General features: G+C 40.3%; 1 protein-coding gene across 1 annotated transcript in view; it reads left to right on the top strand.

The window, feature by feature from the left end:
- Window positions 1-14,922, top strand: part of LOC124544997 (pacifastin-like protease inhibitor cvp4) — a 53,655-nt gene extending 38,733 nt beyond the window's left edge. The window contains exon 4 of the mRNA XM_047123753.1: window positions 14,645-14,922. Within this exon, the coding sequence (XP_046979709.1) occupies window positions 14,645-14,760 (116 nt within the window). The 3' untranslated portion in view covers window positions 14,761-14,922. The remainder of the gene's footprint in view (window positions 1-14,644) is intronic.
- Window positions 14,923-23,554: the final 8,632 nt, after the last annotated feature.

Genomic DNA, 23,554 nt, shown 5'->3' with positions numbered 1-23,554 from the left:
GAATTGAAAAAGTCCGTCGAATGCACAATGGACATGAATGGGTGCAGATAGTCAGACAGGTGATTACGTACGTGTTACATGTCAGAATCGTATCTAGACGTATCAGGGGTTCCATATCACCCGAACTTCACACGCTCCACACCATTACAGAGCCTCCACCACCTTGAACAGTCCCCTGCAGACATGCAGGGTCCTTCGATTCATGAAATTGTCTCTATACCCCTATATCTCCATCCGATCTATACAATTTGAAAAGAGACTCGTCCGACCGCGCAGCATGTCTGCAGCCATTAACAGTCCAAGGTCGGTGTTGACGGACCCAGGTGAGGGGTAAAGCTTTGTGTCGAGCAGTCATCAAGGGTACACGAGTGGGCCTTCAGCTCCGAAAGCCAATATCGATGATGTTTCGTTGAATTGTTCGCACCCTGACTCCTGTTGATGGCCCAGCACTGAAATCTGCAGCAATTTGAGGAAGTGTTGCATTTCTATCACGTTGAACGATTCTCTTCAGTCGTCGTTGGTCTCGTTCTTGCAGGATATATTTTCAGCCGCAGCGATGTCGGAGATTTGATGTTTTAGCGGATTCCTAATATTCACGGTACACTCGTGGAAACATTCGTACGGGATAATCCATACTTCATCGCGACCTCGGAGATGCTGTGTTCTCTCGTTCGTGCGCCGACTGTAACATCACGCTGAAACTCACTTAAAGCTTGATAACCTGCCGTTGTTGCAGCGGTAACCGATCTAACGACTGCGCCAGACACTTGTTGTCTTAGATACGCGTTGCAGACCGCAGCGCCGTATACTGCCAGTTTACTGTATCTGAATACGCATGCCTTTACCAGTTTCTTAACACTTCAGTGTACTCAGTTGATAGACGAAAGAAGGAAGTAAAAAAATTTTCAAGGAAATTCTGGAATACAGAAATACAAATCACATACGAACGAATTAATAGGAAGTGCAGGGAAGCTAAGGTGAAATAGCTGCACGAAAAATGTGAAGAAATGGAGATAAATTGGAATTCAATTGTTATACGCAGATAGCGGATAGGAGGAGAGAGTACAGTGAGGACCTCTGTGAGGTGAAGGGTTTGTCTGAAGACGTGACAGAAGAAGAAACAGGAATCGATATAGAAAAGATATGGATCAAGCAATAGAATAAGAATTTAGAAGAGCTTTGGAAGATTTAAGATCAAATAAGGTTGAAGTGATTGATAACATTGTATCAGAATCCCCAAAATCATTGGCGGAAGTGGCTTTAAAATGACCATTCACGTTGTTATGTAGAATATATGAATGTGGCGACATACCATCAGACTTTCGGAAAAAATAGCTACATAATTCCGAAGACTGCAACAGCTGATAAATTCGAAAATTATCGCACATTCATCTTAACAGGTCATGCATCCAAGTTGTTTACAATAATAATATACAGAAGAATGATAAAGAAAATTCAGAGTGTGCTAAATGACAATCAATTTGGCTTCAGGAAAGGTAAAGGCACAAGAGGAGCAATTTTGAATGGTTCAAATGGCTCTGAGCACTATGGGACTTAACTTCTGAGGTCATCAGTCCCCTAGAACTTAGAACTACTTAAACCTAACTTACCTAAGGACATCACACCCATCAATGCCGGAGGCAGGATTCGAACCTGCGACCGTAGCGGTCGCCCGGTTCCAAACTGTAGCGCCTAGAACCGCCCGGCCACCCCGGCCGGCTAGCAAGCCTGACATTGCGTGTGGTCAACACACCGCTCTCCCAGTCGTTTTGTTGGTTTTCTTTCACCGGAGCCGCTACCATTCGGTCGAATGTCTCCGCAATCGGCATCACGAGGCTGAGTGCACCCCGAGAAATGGCAACAGTGCACGGCGGCCTGGATGGTCACCCATCTAAGTGGCGACCACGCCCGACAGCGCTTCACTTCGGTGATCTGACGGAAACCGGTGTACCCACTGCGGCAAGACCGTTGCTAAGCTATGGGGAGAGAGTTTATATACAATCTTCACAAGAGCCAAGATAGCCAAGAGCGAATGACCAAGAACGACGTGATCGGGTTAAAAAGTGTGTAAGACAGGTATGTAGTCTTCCGCCCCTACTGTTTAATCTGTACTTCGAAGAGGCGATGGTGGAAATAAAAGAAAGGTCCAGGCGTGGAATCAAAACCCAAGGTAAAAAGATACTGGTAGTCGCGAGCTCTATCTTCTTATCTCGTGTTTTCTACGGAAAATCGCGTGCTTGTACTCTTGTTAACTTTACTATTACAGAGATCGTCAAACTATTTTTTTCTTTTTTTTTTCCTGTGCACTACAAGTAACTTATTTGGTCTTTCTACTACCACTGCTTGATCTGCTGCATTCCATTATTTAACAAAAACATGAAGAAACCTATTACTCATGCTGGGTGCAATGCATGTTCTGTATGGCGGCTCCTGCTGTTAAGCGGCGGTTGCTGCTGCTTACTACAACTACATTTAATTCAAGAGAAAGGGTTTGGTCAAATCTAAACTCGATAAATGATAACCCAAACACGTAATTCTTTTTTTTAAAAAAAAAACTTTATTCTGAAAGCGATTCTTTCTCATTCAATTAACAAAACGCTAGAAGCTCTTTGAACAATCGCTTCGTATGTAAATCTGCCTGCAGTGGAATTAAAGCAATATTACAAATTAATCAGACTCTTGAGACAGACTGAAATACTTCTCAATTAAATACATAGTGAAAGTATTCCTGACAATTACAAAAGAAATCAATGACAAAAATCAATACTTAATCTTTTCGGCTGACAATGGTTTCCCTTAATAATTCAACTCGTATCATTATAAAATTACCGTCTGCTGCTACGCACATACACAAACCCTTTTCTTTAAATTAATAAGCGAGCTGCAAATTATAAAAAATTTCGTCTCAATACCAAATCCTGTGTCGCTGCTGGCGTACACGGCAGTACAACAGCTCGGCGACGACCCCTCGCCTAACACACGTGCGCACCACAGCAGGCGGGCTCCTACACTGGCTTCAAAACTGCCACTAGTTAATCTGTGCTCTGCGAAGTGCGACAACAATATCTTAGATTCCAAAGTTTGTGTATGCTCGCTGTAGCCAACCTTTAAATCCTAAGAGAGTATTGCCAACTCTCATAAACCCCAACCTCATTTTTGAAAATTTTGCGGGTTTATTCTTGCCTGACATATTGGCAAGAAACAAACAGTAAAATTTTTTACAAAACGACGGAAAAATTAGGCAAAGAGAATAAATGTTATAATTTATCCAATGATTAAAAGTATTTCTTGCTTAGCATCTAAGTAAAAATTTTTGTTTAAACGACGAAAATTTTCTTGCATGGCATATAGGCAAGAGAAAAATGTTAAAATTTTATACAAAATGGCAGAAATGTTGCTTGCCTAATTGATTGGAAAGGAGAAAACATGGCTCCTTTTACAAAAACAATATGAAAATGTCGCTAGCCTAGTATGTATGTATGTAATAAGAAAACATCAAAGGAAATATAACAAGTTTCTTACATAAGTAGATAAAAAAGATCATATAAGTTTTAACAGATGTGTAACAATAACTACTTAAGCATTGAATAATCTTCAATAAGCTAACATAACCTACTAACCAGTAATAATAATATTTTATTTTGTGCGTTTGGGCACTTACATTTCCTTGACATTAGTCAGTAATGGCCTGACTACATGATATTTTATGTTTTTATGCTCGCAGTTCCCTCTGGTCAAAAGAAACCAGGTCTACATGTTTTAAGTGCAGCAGACTCAGGGACTTCATATCCACTGACAACCACACTAATATTCCAACATCAGTTAATTTATGGTGTAAGCAGACTCAGGGACTTCGCATCCACTGACAACCACACCTGTTTTCCATCATCAGTTAATTTAAGGTGTAGACAGACTCAGGGACTTCATATCCACTGATAAACACACCTGAAGTCAAATTTTCCTTTGGTTAGACAGTTTGACAATGTAAGCAGACTCAGGGTCCTTGTGTCCATTCTCCCAAGATGACACAGTTTGACAGTGTTGGCAGACTCAGGGACCTTGTGTCCACTGACAACCACATGTCACTGCGCTATTGCATAAGTACTTCCTCAAACTTATGTAGTACAAGTCTCGGTCGAGTATTTCTCTATACTGGAAACGTCATATTTTATAGAAAATAGATTCTCCCTTTAAAATACGATATCTCTAACCTAATTACAGAAATTAAGCAAAGAAGAATATTATATCATATAAACAGGCATGTGAGCTCTGAGCTCATTTAAATGTTTTCTTTAACTCTATTGCCACAGCAATTACAGATTTTTGGCATTTATCTCAAGTCATGAACAATGTGAGGCTCACCACACGGTGGAAAAGTCAATTTTCTTTAAATTTCTCGCCACATCTATCACAGATTTGTGGCATGTACTTTTCAATTCAGCCATAATAAGAGGCTCACCATACGGTGGCAAGTTAATTTTCTTATGATTAGTTTGCCCAATAACAGTGGCAAAGTTTTGATTGTGACCACGAATCATTACAAATGTGGTACCACACAAAAAATATTATTTTAATTTCAAGACATAAATCCTGTGCCATCGAACTCTAATTACCTACTATTTTTACATTACTAGTGATGATGAAAAATAATGTTAGAATATTCGTTGCAATAATTGTTATATACATTTTGGTTATAAAATATTTAAATAATCCTACAAATAGAAAAGTAATTCCATAGTGATGCTATTATATATAATAAACGTTACAGAATCATTTAGAAAAAGTCTAGCCAACAGCTTGCCAAATCAAATCATGAATATGTACAAAATTTAGTGAATAATAACGTGACTTTAGGGGCAGAATTTTTACACTCTCATGACTAAGTTATACCAAATTTATAATTATCAGTCTGTAATGACTGTCAATATTTCTGATGTCAAACGTCAATGTCTGTGGTATAGCGTCTCAATTGTTTTTATATGGAGTCCTCATTGTCTCTGTTTGGAGGCCTCCCTAGTCTTTGTATGTATCTGTGTGGCCATACCTTGGATGGTCACAAAAAAAACAAGATAAAGAAACAACCTACAAACCTCATAATAAAAAAATAGGTTATTCACAAAATACAATACACAAACCCCTCTATCTGCCCAGTAGAAACTGAAAGAAATGGTTTATTCATCAAGGTGACAAGAAATAAATTTATGACATGACAAGAGAAAAATCATCACTTTCCAATTAACCTCGTGCTGGAATCGGCACTGCATCACTAAATGACAATCATGAAATAGAAAAATACTAGATAAATATTAAATTGACTTATTTTACACTACTATTTACACATTCTTAAAATATGGCAGATACTCTCGCCTCTTGGCGTAAGAGTCATTTCACTTTGGAAAGAGAAAAGAAATCGTTTAATGCACGACATAATTATCTAGGTCATAACTCAATGTCTTTTTTTTTTTGTCACGGTCGACTGTTTCTGGAACGTCCTTCTTCTCGCGACCCTTAACGGTAAGTGTGCTACGCTCCGATCTGAAAATATCGTCTACTACACAAAATTACGTCACGTTAAGTGCTTTCGTTTCTGCAATGGAGAAAACTTCCGTTGCGGTCATGTTTCCTGTAAGAAATGCAATAAAGTCAACCTTAACAACAATAAGGAGAGAAACGAAACTATCATTCTTAGCGTTACACAATTTCACAGAGCAAAAAATATTCTTGACACTCATTCATCACATAATTTAACACTTTGTTGTGTATTTGTATCAGAACTCCTTTCGTGACTCATAGCTATGTCTTAAATTTACTGTGACTTAGATTTTAAGTAAGTGTGTACTCTACCTTAACATTACTGTGACTTAAATTTTACACAAATTTGTGTAAGCTGTATCTTCTTTCATAGAATACCGTTGTGGGTTTCTTCGTTTAGAAGTGTATCTTTCTTACTTTCTCTTGTTCTATAAATGTCTGCAAAGTGCTTCCTCATTGTGTCACACTATTCATGAGTGGTCCATAAATCCTAATACGCCTTACCTAGCAAACTAATAAACACGAAAAATCCACATAAATCATCACTCTTCAAACTACCTCATAAATCAGAACAAGTGTCAGTTCGAAGGTTTCCTAATTATACTATTGCCCATCAAATATACCTTCTCAATTCAGAGCCACTTATAGACTTATTTTACCTGAAGATAATGTCAACAGTTTCTGTTATTTCATGTTATTTCTCCCTAAAAAACGTACATAGTTATTTCTTGCATTTTCCTTCAAATAAGTCACGAAAATTTCACTGTTTCAGTGAACAGTCGCAAGATGTCAACAGCTGGTATAATCCTCTCGTCAGAAATGTCCCTTTGCAAAGTTCTCATTCTCTCAAACAATACAAATCATTCATAATCATTCATTCTTGGTCTTTCATACAGGATAGATTGATAGTAAAAGATTAATAGATAAACAGGTTGGTCAAAGATTATGAAACAACACTGAAAACTAAAATCGGAAGAATATATTGCAACGGCTGGGGCACCTATGCTCGCCAAACATATATTTACTAAAGATCAGTAAACCCCATAGGGCCTTATTCCTTGAAAATTTTAATGTGTGATAAGTGATGAAGATCTCGCGATTTATGTGTTCGTATTGTCTCAAGGTCCACAGCGGTTGTGTGTGCAATGCGTCGTATATGGAAGTGTCCTTCATACACCAAGAAAAGCTTCCTACTCAAATATTTTCCCTTATGAGATAGTCGATGTGAGCTAAGCAATACCTTTTGACCTACCTGTAAATTCTTGACGTTGACTCGTGGATTATGCAGTTTCTTTCTTCTGTCTGCAGCTTTCTTGATGTGCTGTAATGCTTTACTTACCACTTCATGGTGTTTTTGCAATAGTTCATCTAGGGTCTGTGGTCTATCGGTTTCAGGTTGCATTACTTTGTTAGTTTGTCTGGAATCAAGAACCAGTCTAATGGGATTATCCCTTTTCTTTACCATGTGTAATGGGCTGTTATATGAACTCACAGCAGGTTCGATGATTCCCTGCTCTAACATGGATTGTATTTCCTGTTTGACTTTGTGTCTATGTGTCAATGGGATGACGTATGGTGGTACAAAAAATGTATTATGTTCCTTGACCTTGAATTCATAAAGAAAGTTACATATTGTTCTTGTCTTGTGAGAAAAAACTTCACATTTTGTTTGTAATATTTCAAATAACTCAACAGCGCCTGCATTAGGATCTACTTCGTCCCGGTAAACTTTCCTTTTAATTAATTGTTCTGTACTAATGGGTTGTTCTGTTTCACAGTAAAACGTAGTGATGTTATCCGTGCAACTATTAGACAAATTCAGTGATTGTTGTGCCTCAAGCGGAAAGAGAAAACGCAGATAATTTACTTCCTCATCCTCCTTTGTTAGCCATCCTTGAAATTTAAGCGTGACTAGCATTTGATTTACTCGTAACAAGACTTCAGCATTACAAAAGTTTAACATTGCTTTATGTTCACGTAGGAATTCCACACCCAAAATCATTTCTGTTGATAAAAGAGGGACCACTAAGAAATTTGCAGAAAACTCGTGTCCTTGACACCTGAAAACTAAAGAAGTCTGATTACGTACGTCTACACTCTTTCCTTGAATGACTCCCTTCAATTTGGTCATTAATAATGGCAAGGTTGGACAAACAGATGCCTGTTCACACTTCTTAAACATTGTCTCGTTAATTACATTCACAGGGTTGCCAGAATCAAGTACAGCTGAAAGTAGAATATTTCCTACCGAGATTGTTATAATTGGATGATTATACATAATTTCGCTGTTGTCATTTTGTTGTAGTAATATGTCCTCCACTCCAACAAAGTTAACATAATTTGCGTGTCGGCTTTCCGCCGTTACAAACGGTTCCTTTGTAGTCCTTGTTGCTAGGAATTGTTGTGCCAGCTCGTGTTGCCGCGAATTATTGCTTTGTTTGGGTGGTCTGATTTCTACATTGTCGTCACGCTCTAAATTGGAATTTCTGTGATCCTGCCAATTTTGATTTGTCCCCTCATCATAACTGTTTTGGTTCTCATTATTGTTATGACCGTAATTGTCACGTGGGCTCAATGCTCTGTATTCTGCATGAGCACCGCGTTCCGAATTGTAATTTGCGTGTCCGCGCCAATTTCGGTTGCCTCTACCGCGACCATTCCTTCTAAAATAATTTTCATTTCCATAACGCCTTTGCTCTCGCGGTCCGCGATCTCTATTACTGTACTGAGAGTTCCTATGACCATAAAAATCATTTCTCTGGCGTCTATGATCTGTGTTGTACGGTTGATGTCCCATATCGCGCCTATCTTCTTCCGCCCTGTACTCGTGAGGTTCGTCCGAGTTCCATACGCGTTTACGGTCACGCCGCGGATTATTATTTTTCCAATACTGATTACTATTATCTCTTTGTGTGTTTTCATAGTTCTCAAATTCTAATTCTTGCAAAAGAGCTTGGAATGCCTCCTAGTCATCTTTGCACCTATCTGCCAAAATTATGTGGCGTAATCTGATCGGCAGTTTTGTCAGACAGGTACGAATTAATTCCGACTGACTGTACGGATTCGTCAAATATCTGTTCATGCACATCATGTTTTCAAAATATTGCACTGGAGTTGAAAATTTCGACTGCTCATAACTTTGCATCATAATGATGTAATATTTTACACGATCTTGTGTAGTCTCTGACCAGTAAGCAGATAAGAATGCGTGATAAAAATCACCATATGTGTGACATTCACGTACTATTGAGCGCATTCTTGTTGCAGGCTGTCCTTCAAGATAACTGCAAATGAATTCCAGTTTGTGGCCATTTGGCCATGTTGGTGGTACAGAATAGTCAAATTGTTGCAACCACTCTCGATGGTGGATTTCGTGACTAGCATTCCGAAAAATTTTAAATTTTCTAACTGTGAGAAAATGCTTATAGTCAAACTCGTCTTTTTTCTTAGCGCATGAGTTTTCTTTTACAGCATGATTCACGTTTCCTTCATTACGTCCCGCAAACGTGTCATATTCACGAGAAAAGTGGTCGGCATTTCCATAATTAACGCGCTCATTGTCGTTACCAATTTGGTAATTATCGGATCTACCCGTGTCATTGCTGCGATCGATCTTTTCTTCGAAGCTGGCAAGGTGTTCCTGTATATTTTTTACGTCACGTTTGTTTTGCTGATTGTCATCTGCCCTTGTTTAAAGCGTTGCAGAGTCTGAAATTCTTCGGTATCCGCTATCGGTACCGGCTGAGTGTCATCTGACCTCGTATCTAACCCACTGCTCAGTTCTGTCACTTTCATGGATAATTCATCTACCTGTTTAGTTGCTGTCATTAATTGAGTTTCTATCTTTGAAACTTCATTGGTGGTCTGTAACTGCAGTACTCAACATTTTTCGCTAATTCCTCTACTTGCAGTTCTTGTTGTGACGTCTGTCGTTTCACTTCAGCAATATCAACATTTTGTACGTGATCAAGTCGGGATACAAGATTATTAATATCTGATTTGAATTCTTCACGTACTTGACTTTTCAACTGACTGGTCATTTCTTCAAATTTACTATTTAAATTGTCATTCACCTCACCCCGAAACAATGTGAGATTCTCGTTAATTTCGATCTGAAGCGATTTGAAATTCTTTGCGTTATTGTTGTTAAATTCAGTGAATTTACTTTCCTGTCTGTCATTAAATTCAATGAGTTTACTCTCCTGTCTGTCATTAAATTCAGTGAGTTTACTCTCCTGTCAGTCATTAAACTCAGTGAGTTTACTCAGTAATAATTGTAAAACATCAAAACTGGGGGCAGGGAGTGCAACGTTACTCTTCTCTGTTAAAGCAGAAGCAGTACCTGCATTTCCACTAACAGAAGGAAAGGCAAAATTACTCCGCTCTATCGGAGTGGCAACCAGACCTGAATTTCCACCGAAAGTGGGGAAAACAAAATTACTCTGCACTTTTGAGGCGGAAGCAACGCTGGAATTTCTCATAATGAGATCGGTTTGCGTCACTGTATTGTCATGTCCTAAAGTTGCGTGTAGCACACAGTTGTTCATCACGCATTGTTGGCAAATGTTCGCCTACATTCCGATTCTCCGCAGTATTGTTCGAAAATTCTGGATCTCAGTATTCTCAAAAGAATTTTCTACTCTCTGTTCCGAATTTTCGTAAACTGCGTTTGAAACCGCTCCTACATTCATGTTCGCAACCGTATCTACGTTCGCGTTTGCAGTAGCATCTGCATTATTTTCCATTTTCTTTTGTGCTCTCGCGCCCATTGTCGCAATGCGAATGAAAATATGTCACTAAAATTCACCGCTATCCTAAAAATTCCACTGTTCAATTAACTGTTACACAATGCACCAACAAATTCAAAGCCAAAACTGCTGAAATAAAATTTTGTGTTAATACAAAGCAGTGCGCAAGCGACCAAAATGCTGTGCTTCCACTAATGATTACTGTTGCGTTAGCTTGCAGTTGGCAGTAGAAAGACGAAGCATATCTAACTACGACTCATCCAAAAAAAAAAAAAGTATCCTGGCAGGCATGTCGACAGGTGAAAGTCGCGAGCTCTATCTTCTTATCTCGTGTTTTCTACGGAAAATCTCGTGCTTGTACTCTTGTTAACTTTACTATTACAGAGATCGTCTAACTATTTTTTCTTTTTTTTCCTGTGCACAACAAATAACTTACTTGGTCTTTCTGCTGCCACTGCTTGATCTGCTGCATTCCATTATTTGACAAAAACATAAAAAACCTATTATTCATGCTGAGTGCAATGCATGTTCTGTATGGCGGTTCCTGATGTTGCTGCGGCTGCTGCTCCTTACTACAACTACATATAATTCAAGAGAAAGGGTTTTGTCAAATCTAAACTCGATAAATGATAACCCAAACACGTAATTTCTTTTTTTTTTAAAAAAGCTATATTCTGAAAGCGATTGTTTCTCATTCAATTAACAAAACGCTAGAAGTTCTTTGAACAATCGCTTCGTATGTAAATCTGCTCCAGTGGCATTAAAGCAATATTACAAATTAATCAAACTCTTGAGACAGACTGAAATACTTCTCAATTAAATACATAGTGAAACAATTCCCGACAATTAAAAAAGAAATCAATGAAAAAAATCAATACTTAATCTATCTGCCTAACAATGGTTTCCCTTAAGCATTCAGGTCGTATCATTATCAAAATTACCGTCTGCTGCTACGCACATACACAAACCCTTTTCTTTAAATTAATAAGCGTGCTGCAAATTATAAAAAATATCAACTCAATACCAAATCCTGTGTCGCTGCTGGCGGACACGGCAGTACAGCAGCTCGGCGACGACCCCTCGCCCAACACATGTGCGCACCATAGCAGGCGGGCCCCTACACTGGCTTCAAAACTGCCACTAGTTGATCCGTGCTCTGCGAAGTGCGACAACAATATCTTAGATTCCAGAGCTTGTGTATGCACGCTGTAGCCAACCTTTAAATCCTAAGAGACTATTGCCAACTCTCAATACGAATGATACGATTCGCTGATGACATTGCTATCCTGAGTGAAAGTGAAGAAAGTCACATGATCTGCTGAATGCAATGAACAGTCTAATGAGTACAGAATATGGAGTCGGAGTAAATCGAAGAAAGACGTAAGTAATGAGAAGTAGCAGAAATCAGCACAGCGAGAAACTTAACATCAGTATTGGTCGTCACCGAAGTAGATGAAGTTATGGAATTCTTCTACCTAGGAAGTAAAATATCCAATGACGGACAGGGCAAGGAGAACATCAGAAGCAGACTACCCCTGGCAAAAAGCACATTCCTGGCTAAGACAAGTCTACTAGTATCAAACATAGGCGTTGACATGAAGATGAAATTTCTAACAATTGTATGAATGAGAAACATGGACTGTTGGAAAACCAGAACAGAAGAGAATCGAAGCATTTGAGATGTGATGCTACAGACGAATGTTGGAAATTATGAGGTCTAATAAGGTAAAGAACGAGGAGGTTCTCTGCAGATACGGGGAGGAAAAGAATACGTAGAAAACACCGACAAGGAGAAGGGACAGGTTAGTAGGACACTATTAAGACATCAGGGAATAATTTCCATGGTGCTAGAGGGAGCTGTAGAGGGCAAAAACAGTAGAGGGAGACAGAGATTGGAATACATCCAGAAAGTAATTGAGGACGTAGGTTGCAAGTGCTACTCTGTGATGAAGAGGTTGGCACAGAAGAATAATTCGTGTCGGGTCACATCAAACCAGTCAGAAGACTGCTGGCTCAAAAAAAAAATGCGTACCTTACGGCCACGTCCTCATTCAAAATGGTCGAAAATTCGATATTTTATTGCATTTTTGAAAGAAGTATGTGTCTAGAATGTTAGTACGCGGCGGTTTTTTAATCCCTGTCTTACAAATGTTTCTACAGCAAATTGTTCGAAGCAGTGTAATGGCCGGCGTGGGAACTTTCTCAGCCTGAGACGTCGTCCGTCTCAGGTAGAAAACTTGTCGTGCCATGACGCACATTCACAAAATAATTTATGTAGCTCAGCCGGATCGGCTTTTTCCGCCAAAAAGAACGACAAAATTGCACTCCAGCAACAATTCGAGTTAGATGAGGGGTTGATATATGATCCTGGGATTACAGACTAAACATAACTAATGTGGGTCAAATTTTGGTCAAAACTCGTCAAGAAGTAAGTTTTGGACTAACTGTTTTGAATTTTCAAATTCTAACTTCAGATCTGTGTTCAGCGACATCAGAAATACATAGTAACGTTTAGTTTTTATGCAAATTGAACTAATAATACATATGAAAGTTTTCCCTAAATTTCATATGCGTTTTCTCTCGAGAAGCCATTTAACGAAACTGCCCGCAGCATGTTAACTTTTCTTGGGAATTTATACCTATAATATATAAAACTTGTTAATACGAGGGTTGGAATTTTAATAGTGGCAACTATTTATTTACAGCTCGTACAAATTAGATACGTGTTTCAAACTTTTACTGACCTTCAAAGTGGTCATCAGTATTGTGTATAACCCGTTGCCAGCGATGTGGGAGTCGTAGGATGCTCTTAGCACTACCAGTTGTGTTGACAGTTCGAGCGGCGCGGTCTATTGCCCGTCGAATCTGTAGCAGTTCTGAAGCGAATGTCTTGAAGTATTTCCTTCAGTATAGAAATCGAGTTGAACTCACGAGGGCTTAAGTCAGGGGAGTGCACTAGGTGGTATAGCACTTAGCAGCCCAATCAGTCAAACAAATCAATAGCATCTCGCACTGTACATGCTTGAGCATTGTCCTGCAGAAAGTGTCATCAATTCTGTCTCTATGCTATTCATTTTTGGAACACAACCTACGACCAACTTAGAGACAGAAGAGACGACACTTTGTGCAGGACCTGACCAGCATTTTGCAGGACAGTGCTTAAGAACGTACAGTGCAAGCTGTTACTGATTTGTTTGACTTATGGGGCTGCTAAGTGCTATATCACCTACTGCACTCCCCTGACTTAAGCCCTCGTGAGTTCAATTCGATTTCTATACTGAAGGAAATATTTCACGGCATTCGCTTCAGAACTGATACAAATTCGACGGGCAATACACCGCGCCACTCGAACTGTCAACACAACTGGCACTGCTAAAAGTATCTCTTTGAAGATCAGTAAAACTTTGAAACACGTATCTATTTTCTACGAGCTGTAAATAAATAGTAGCCACTATTAAAATTCCAACCCTCGTATTAATTTCTTTTTGTAAAGCCATAAAAAGCGAAGAAAAACCCGAACTGAAAGTTCGAGTTAGCACTACATCATTAAATTTAAGGATGTTTCATTGTGGTTAAGGTATAAGCTCCCATAAATTTAATGTAGTACTGACCGATGTTATCCATTTTTTATTTCAAATAACTCCTGAGAGGCTAAACTGCACGCAGTTTGCGTACTTCAAACTCGCAGGCCCTCGATCATACCATAATCAAGGGCGCACTTCTGTTTTTTTTTATTGAAAATATAAAAATTTCATTTTCTCAAAAAAATTTCCTATCTTTGCTTTTTTTTTTGCCTATTTGAATGTGAACCTGGTCTTACGGGATATGAGCAGTTGTTCATTCCGCTACTGTGAAACACTACTCTTCTACCACAAGTTCTATGCTGTTATAAACGACCTACAGAACGCAGTAAACAGACAGGACTCATTCCTCTCTTATTTTCCGTGGATATAGAATGTAGTAAGCATCTGTTAGTATTGTTATTGTAAACCGTATTCACGATTCTGCCTAAGTCCTGGGCATATGCAAGCAAGCTGCGGTGTTTCAGACTAACAGAATAATATGTTGTCATTTGTTTACTGATTTTCTTGCTGTATTCTACTGGTCGCTCGTAACACAAAATAGCTTACAGTATAAGAGACGTTTCTCACACTAATGACAACTAACATGTTCTCGTAGCTCTGAACGTACGCTTTTTAGAACACACATTTGTTACTTGTTTTGGTCCATACTACCACCTCTCGAAATATAGTATATTTGAAACACACTGTATAATAGGTTCTGTGGCATTATCACTGACTGAACAAGTTGTGAACGAGCTAAACAAAGGACACAGCAGTAATGGTAACTGTTTTGTCTTCCAGAAGTGTCCTGCACCCCCGGGGCTACGTACAAGGAGGGGTGTAACATCTGTCGCTGCCGGTCAGATGGAAAGTCCGGAGCCTGCACAAGAAAGACCTGCCAAGTGGACTCCAACTGAGGACACCCCTCAACATTCAACATTTTCTAATAACAGTTTGAAGAAACATGTATAACATTTCATTTATAGCCTGTTCACTCCTGAGATAAAAAAAAAGTTGCACCAAATTTTTCTTTTCATATTTTCCAGCAAACCAATAAATAAATGTGACACAAATGTAAATGAAATAATTTTATGACGATTCACTAAGGCATGAATGGAGGTCCACGTGTGTGGCCTCCGGTCTTACTTACCGTGAAAACGTACTAGATTTTGCTTTGTATTTTCTTTCACCTTTATTTAACAAGAACATTTTATTCAGCATTATACATATTTTATTTGAAGCAGTAAACTGTATTTGTTAATGCACACAGAAAATAGGATTCTTAATGTTAACATTTTTAACTATATGATTTCCAACACAAGTTCCTGTTCAATTTCTAAAGCAGATTCATTTATACAAGAAAATAATAATTATACAACAATTTTGGCAAGTAGTAATTTGCCACTGCCGATACATAAATCTTTACTGGTTTATGATAAGCTTAGAGACAGTTATGCGACAAATGTGGACTGTATTTATGCAGTGTGAAAACACTGTATAAATACATTCCACGTTTGACGTACATGTCTCTCATCTTGGAATTGCAGCCATATTTCGTTCACTTTGGAGGCATTTCTTTCTCCATCAAATTTTGATTTTCGGTCAGCATTGTAAACCAAGCTTCTGAAACTGACTGCAGCAGAGCTATTCATGGCTTTTTATTAACAAATTCTTCATCATCTGCATCTTCGCTATCAGAAGAAATCACTGTACGCAAACGTCTTCTTCACCAAACGACTGGCAAGACATATTAACTGTATTATTATTTACCAGTCAGTTTCATCAAGCTCAGCAGGACAACCTTCAGCCAAAAACGAGAACTCATCATATTCCCTTTCAGATAATTCCACATGGATAAATTGCCTATTGAATTCTGTCTCGGGTTCTTCAGCCGCCGTTTATCTAATGATTTTACTGGCGTTTCGCAAGCACGAGTGGCTGGCATTGTCAAAGCTTCACCCTCCATTGCCGATGGTGAACTGGAGCCGAGCTTTTTTTTAAAGAAAATAGAGATGGGGCCCCTCCACGACCGTACCAACGTGGTGACCAAACCAAAAGTTCTACTGTCACCTCCGTCAACATGTTACTTACCTAGTAAATGGATCACAGGATGCTGGGCTGTGCTGTTATGCGTGCGTCTGGGTAAGACTACGCACTAACACGGTCCATCAGGTGATAGATCGTGGGCGAAACGCGAGTGAGGGTAGCAATTTGAAGAGCAGAGGGAAAAAAGTGCCAAGGCTCGTGCCGTGGGAAAAAAACATCTGCGACAGTGGGATGGGTAGTAAGAGCAGTAGAGGCTTACTAGCTGCGATAGTTCATGCAAGGTTAGATTTGTTAGTATTTGTATCATGCATCATTACCATGGCAAGCGATGGCGATGTATCCCAGTTGCTGCAGCCTCCTTGATGTGTGGAGCTTGTCTGCATGCAGTGTCCGGTACGGCTTCCCTGCGTGGTGCCAGTTTTTCGGCAGTGTATTCCAGCTGGATATCCAGTAATGGCGTCTGATTAATAGGGGCTCACCTGTACCGTTGTGTTTGCGTGCACTAGGCCATAGATGTTAGGTCCTTACAAGTATGTCTTTTGGTCTTGTATGTTTCCATCTATGGTTGTGGTCGTAGTTCCCCAGATTCAGAATAAACGAGTTCTGCGAATGTCTGGAGTTTCTGTACAGTCTTGTGGTGAGTTTGTGGATTACCTCCTTGAGAGTCTCAAGTCGGTATTCCCGGTGAAGGTCCACGATGCGTGTGTATCGTGGAGCATTGCTTATGATTTTGAGTACTTTGTTTTGTATGAGCTGCAGACCCGACATTGCAAGTGGGTCCGTTTTCTCCTTTACCGATCTAAGGCACTCTTTGATCTTCCTTGTCGGTTTGAAAATCGTCTTTTGCCGTGTTTGTGCAATATGCGGCCGATTCTGTCCGTCATTCTGGGAATGTATGGCAGAAAGGCCGTACCCGACATTTCTTTTTCTGATTCCTTACTTCGCCGAGTGTATGGCTCTGATACACTTCTAATATAACTAGTGGAGTACCCACTGCTCCTCAGAACATTTTCCAGGTGTCGCATTTCACGTCCGAGGTGCTGCGGCTCACATATTCTTCCTGCTCGCGTTACGAGCGTATTAATTATGCCTCTTTTCTGGCTCGGGTGGTGGTTTGATAGTTTGTGCAGGTATCGGTCCGCGTGTAACGGATTTCGATACACGCTTTGTCACAGATTTTCACCATCCCTTGTGATCAGCACTTCTAGAAATGGCAGTTTTTGTCCTTTACTACTTTCATGGTAAATTTTATGTTGGCATGGAGGCTGTTCAAGTGTCTTAAGAAGTCACCGAGCTGTTCTTCACCATGGCTCCACACAATGCAAGTATCATCGACATACCTGTACCACACCCTAGGTTTGTAAGTCGCCAAGTCCAGTGCCTGTGCTTCGAATTGTTCCATGAAGAAATTGGCCACCACTGGACTAAGAGGACTACCCATGGCGACGCCTTCCAGCTGTTCGTAGAAATCGCCATTCCACGTGAAATAGCTCGTGGTGAGACATGCACGGAAGACCTTTGTGATGTCTTGCGGGAAAATGGAACCGATGTGCTCCAGAGCGTCACTGAGAAGCTGTAGAAATACAAAAACGCGCGAACAGTTTCAACAAGAAAGAGAAAAGCCTTAAGGTAAACGGATCCTGGCTTCCCGTACTGCAGCGAACGACCGTCGCCGGTGGCAAGAGGAGAACCGCACCGGAAGTGACCGAGGAGAAGCACTCGGACGTTGGCACGCCAGGTACTTACAGTCTGCGGCCGCGAGCTCGGCTCCAGTTCGAATGCCGGACGTTTGCCACGCCGAACATTTGCCACACTTGCCCCTTCGCCAGGTAGCTTGAGTAGCGATCCATCAGGTAAGGAACGCCCGTCCCCGCACTACCTGTGTCCGCTTTCAACCCGCCGTCACCACACCTTACTCGATACAACCAGTACGTAAGGGACCTTCTTCTTCGACATCTTGGCCAAATACAGAGCTTCTTTTCCGAAATCGAAATATTTATAACTTTTGGGAAACTAAAGCAATACCGACGATTATGTCAGTATGTAATTAGTTCTGCCAAGTATAAATATAGATTCCTCTGTCTGTACGGTAGCTTCCTTCAACGCTTACTGATTGCGATAGAAACAGTCCATCGGCATGGGAGCAACAAGAAAGGAACGATGAAACGAGAATGCGAATGTACACTAATCATTTCTTTTTGATCACTGCATTTGTGCCTACTTTAATTACTACAACTGCATACCCAACAGACAATAGGGAAAGAATAAATGGGTGTGTGAATGTTTGAAAAGAAGAACGACATACTCCATATTAATTTACTCTCTAAAAACATTATTTAATGAAGTGTAGTGGGACAATGTTCAATACGTAACTGAAAATACGTGCACTAAATTGAGATAAGAGCATCTATGATTGACATGTCATCTAAAGTCGACTTACAATTTTAAAATGTTAGAAATAAGGAAATGAAGTAATACAGAATGCTATGTTTGTAACGTACATTGTTGTTCTACATTGTTTAGCTCTGGTATTTACAGAGTCACAGAGAAAGCATCTGAGGTTCTGGAGGGAAAAGCCGTAATTGTAATCATCTGCACTACAACGGAAACAAGAAGGGCAACTTAAGTAAAAATAATGTAAGCTCATAATCGACTTTGAAGCAGATAGTTCCTGTGACTTAGTGTGGGCAGAGGCTGTATTTGACAACCGGAATAAATTAATAACTGGCTCCTTTTTCCTGTCTCAGATGAAACAGTTGCTGAACAGTTCAAAGAAAAGAAAACTCGAGTCTCATCATAAATAGGTACCCTATTCATACAATTCCAGTTGGCAGTTAATTCAATCTACCTTCCGCATGTTGACAAAAATACATTTTCATACCCTGTTGTAAATAGAAAACAAATTCTGTAATTGTTCTAAATGCTTTTTTTAAATTATTTTTAATATTTAGTTGACGAGGCCATTCAAATTGTAAATGGTTACGAAAACACACTTGACCTCTTAGCCACAAATAATCCTGAGCATCACGATGGACACAGGGATTAGTGAACATGCAGTCGTAGCGAGGCTCACTTCCGTAACAAAGAAATTCACCAAAACTAAACGCGAAATATATCTATTTATAAAAGCAGCTAAAAATTCGGGTGACGTCTTTCTAAGAGATACTCTCCAATCCTTCCAAACTATGTACATGAAGACCATATGTGGCTTAAGTTCAAAGAAATAGTATCAACAGCACTAAGAGCGGTGAAGACATGCGCTGGAAGCATCAACTCGTTGATGCATGTGGTCCTCAGTCAGCATGCGTGGCACCCATCTTGCGCACACTTTCCGGTAGTTCAATGTTTCCCTCAAAATTCTGTGAGCGGTGCTTCGGGGAACCTCAGGAACCAACGTGCAGAGATCATCCAGGTTGATCCGCCGATCATCACGCATGCTTTTCTCAACCTTCAACACTATCTCCTCAGAAATTGACGGTCTCCCGCTCCTTTGTTCGTCGTGAATTTCGGTCCGACCAGCTGCAAACTCTCTACACCACTTACAAACATTTTTGACATCCATTTACGACTCACCATACACTTCCGTCAATTGGTGATGGGTTTCAATCGGCGCAGTGCCCTTTGCGTTCAAAAACTGAATAACTGCGCGCAATTCGCACTTGGCGGTTTCATTCTACGGGAGCTCCATTCTCAACGGCTGCCAAGCCAAGACTGAGCGCCTCAGCACGACGTGCGCACGTTTGCACACAGCGCGTGAAGCACTCTTCATAACAGTGTGACCAACTGCCACACAAACAGAATTCTGTACTTGTAAAAAATAAGAGACCTTACTTTTGGGATTACCCTCGTACTAGATTTTGATAGTAAAGTTAAATGGAGTTACTGGTTAAATAAATGACTGGCTTTGTCGTGTAAAAATCGACTTTCAGTAACCTCAGTGTAACGCAATGCAAAGTTTAGAAAAAGCCAAGCAATTTACTTTCAATTTTTGAAAGTGTGAGTTGAGTGAACTTTAAGCAAGTGAGCAACTGATTTTACTTTTAAATTAACAGCAATGGGATACATACCAAGCCATCAGAAGTCACTCGCTGAACTAAATACAGAATAAATGATACTGCGCAGTCTTAATATGTGTTGTATCTTTAGTTATTAATTTTTCCAGCGAAATTTTACGTTACTTTAAGTAAATGAAGTTAATACTAAAATTTGCATATTAGTTTTTGCCTGTGTTATGCAATACAAGAATGTACAGTTACTGAGGCAGAAAATTTAGAGTGTAAACTGGTCACTAGGAAACACACAAAACTGGCAGTAAATAGTTAATCAGTTTTCACATTCTTACGACACTCGGTGATTGCATGGAAAGGAAAAGGGTTAACGTCTAATGACAATGACAACACAGGTGCTCCACAAGTCTTAACTATAGCAAGTTAGTCATACTTTGCGATAAAATTGTAACTGGGTAAATCCTTTACATTGCTATATCTGTCAGTTAACAGTCTTACGATGTTTTAGCTGTGCAGAAGACCAAGAATGTAGCCGACGACAAAGCTGAGCTGCCGTTGTTGCTGCTGCTGCAGTTTGATAAGCCCGAATCGCCTGGAGAGCCACGGATAATCATGGGACAGGCAACAGTTAGATTTGCAGCTTCCTCCGCCAGTCCACTCCTACCGTGCTCTCAACACTCGCGGGTTAACGAATCAGGTGCACCTACACTGGCGCGAGCATAGCTGCACACCGCGTCGGCGAGAGCGCCCAACAAATACTTCCACGATCTTTCATCACTCAAGCTACTCTGGCTCCTCTCTGCTCGCAACGCGACAGAGAGTCTCCATACGCAAAGATAAACAACGGCAAACAACGGCACAGCTACTGCCTTTTCGTCTTTCCTATCGATGCATTAAAAAAGTTCCCTTGGCTATTACCCAGCAATTTACAATATTTTCATTATAATTACAATCAGTCACATACAGTCAGAAATAAATACACTATTACATCGCTCACTTATTAAATATAGTTTCGTTAATACAGCTTACAGCTTCAGAACAAGATTTATAGTACACGTTATCAACGGATATTAAACGCAGAAAATTTTTGGATCGTGCAGAAAGTACATTACTGGCCATTAAAATTGCTACACCAAGAAGAAATGCAGATGATAAACAGCTATTCACTGGACAAATATATTATACTATAACTGACATGTGATTACATTTTCACGCAATTTGGGTGCATAGATCCTGAGAAATCAGTACCCAGGAAAACCACCTCTTGGCCGTAATAACGGCCTTGATACGCCTGGGCATTGAGTCAAACAGAGCTTGGATGGCGTGTACAGGTACAGCTGCCCATGCAGCTTCAACACGGTACCACAGTTCACTGGCGTATTGTGATGAACCAGTTGCACGGCCACCACTGACTAGACGTTTTCAGTTGGTGAGAGATCTGGAGAACGTGCTGGCCAGGGCAGCAGTCTGAAATGTAACGTCCACTGTTCAAAGTGCCGTCAGTGCGTACAAGAGGTGACCGAGACGTGTAACCAATGGCACCCCACACCATCACGCCGGGTGATATGCCAGTATGGCGATGACGAATACACGCTTCCAATGTGCATTCACCGCGATGTCGCCAAACACCGATGCGACCTTCATGATGCTGTAAACAGAATCTGGATTCATCCGAAAAAATGACGTTCTGCCATTCGTGCACCCGGATTCGTCGGTGAGTACACCATCGCAGGCGCTCCTGTCTGTGATGCAGCGTCAAGGGTAACCTTTTCGATTTGTGGAGGTAACCATTACCTGTTGCGACCAGCTATGTAGTAACGCACAAATCGTTCCTTGTAAGGTGCTGAGCTGCCAGCCCATGCTGCTGTAAACGTCGTCGAACTGTTCGTGCAGATGGTTGTTGTCTGGCAAACGCCCCCATCTGTTGACTCAGAGATCGAGACGTGGCTGCACGATCCGTTACAGCCGTGCAAATAAGATGCCTGTCATCTCGACTGCTAGTGATACGAGGCCGTTGGGATCCAGCACGTCGTTCTGTATTACATTCTGAACGCACAGATTCCATATTCTGCTAACAGTCATTGGATCTCGACCAACGCGAGCAGCAATGTCGCGATGCGATAAACCGCAATCGCGATATGCTACAATCCGACCTTTATCAAAGTCGTAAAAGTGATGGTACGCATTTCTCCTCGTTACACGAGGCATCACAACAACGTTTCACCAGGCAACGCTGGTCAACTGCTGTTTGTGTCTGAGAAATCGGTTGGAAACTTCCCTCATATCAGCACGTTGTAGGTGTCGTCACCGGCGCCAACCTTGTGTGAATGCTCTGAAAAGCTAATCATTTGCATATCACAGAATCTTCTTCCTGTTGGTTAAATTTGGCGTCTGTAGTACGTCATCTTCGCGGTGTAGCAATTTTAATGGCCAGTAGTGTATTTTAACTGCATTTTCAGTGTAACACAATACATTTTCGGAATTATGAGGGGTTCGATTCGTTCAAGGGCACACAAAATTGTATGAAAAAATCTTTTGAATATAATTTTCAGTAATTGTCGTAATCTCATCTACATTGCCTTTGTTGTAAAATGCTTTCAGTAAAGCGATAATCTCTATTTCAATAACCCACATTAAATAAAATTTTGTTGCCAAATATCTAATCACAGTGGAATTAGTCCGTCTGTGATATACAATTTTCATCAGTTTTCCTCTGGTAAATCCATTTTACGCTACAGCTAGATTATCTCGTATGAAGACACAGTAAATATTCGAGAACTAAAATCAAGAACAACCGTGAGTAACATAGAAGTAGATATCCTCGGTGTAGTGAAGCAGCTTAAATCTCTTACTAAAGGTAAGTCCTCCAGTCCAGTTGTTTACCAATTAGGTTGTTTTCAGACTAAGCTGATACAATAGCTCCAAACTTAGCAGTCATACACAACCAGTAATACGCTGCAAACGTCGTTTTTCAGTAGGATTTTGGAACACATACTGTGTTAAAACATTATGAGTCATCCTGCAGAAAACAAGGTGAAACGTCCCCTTAGAAAAATTAATGAATTGACTGTGCTGATAAACCTCTACGTTATATGCTTTTCAAACAGTTGAGCAAAACTGAACGTTCTCAGACATTTCTCTCTTTACTTATTCTGATCAACACTAAACTTACACACAATAGCCGACCACGGTGGTCTCGTGGTTCTAGGCGCTCCGTCCGGAGCTGCGCGACTGCTACGGTCGCAGGTTCGAATCCTGCCTCGGGCATGGATGTGTTTGATGTCCTTAGGTTAGTTAGGTTTAAGTAGTTCTAAGTTCTAGGGGACTGATGACAACTGATGTTAAGTCCCATAATGCTCAGAGCCATTTTTTTTTACACACAATAGTTTTAGCGCAACGCAATCTGACTTTCAATAATCTCTACAAAAGAATGGCCCTGACTAACCTATACTTTTCACGAATCACTTACCTCACAAAAATCTTCGTTACTCGAACTACTGAAATACAGCGAGCGCCACTACTGCCAGCTAAATAAAAGATTCTAACTACTGAAGGCACTAACTACTGATAGGCATAGTTAGCAAATGAAAGATTTTGGTAGAGAACAAACAATGTATTTACCTTAATAGTGTTCAAAAGTCATAATATATGTATATCA

This window comes from Schistocerca americana, chromosome 8 (assembly GCF_021461395.2).
Source record: "Schistocerca americana isolate TAMUIC-IGC-003095 chromosome 8, iqSchAmer2.1, whole genome shotgun sequence".
NCBI classification, from domain to species: domain Eukaryota; kingdom Metazoa; phylum Arthropoda; class Insecta; order Orthoptera; family Acrididae; genus Schistocerca; species Schistocerca americana.
Note: the sequence above shows the minus strand (reverse complement) of the source record. Positions and strands in the feature narration are given on the sequence as shown.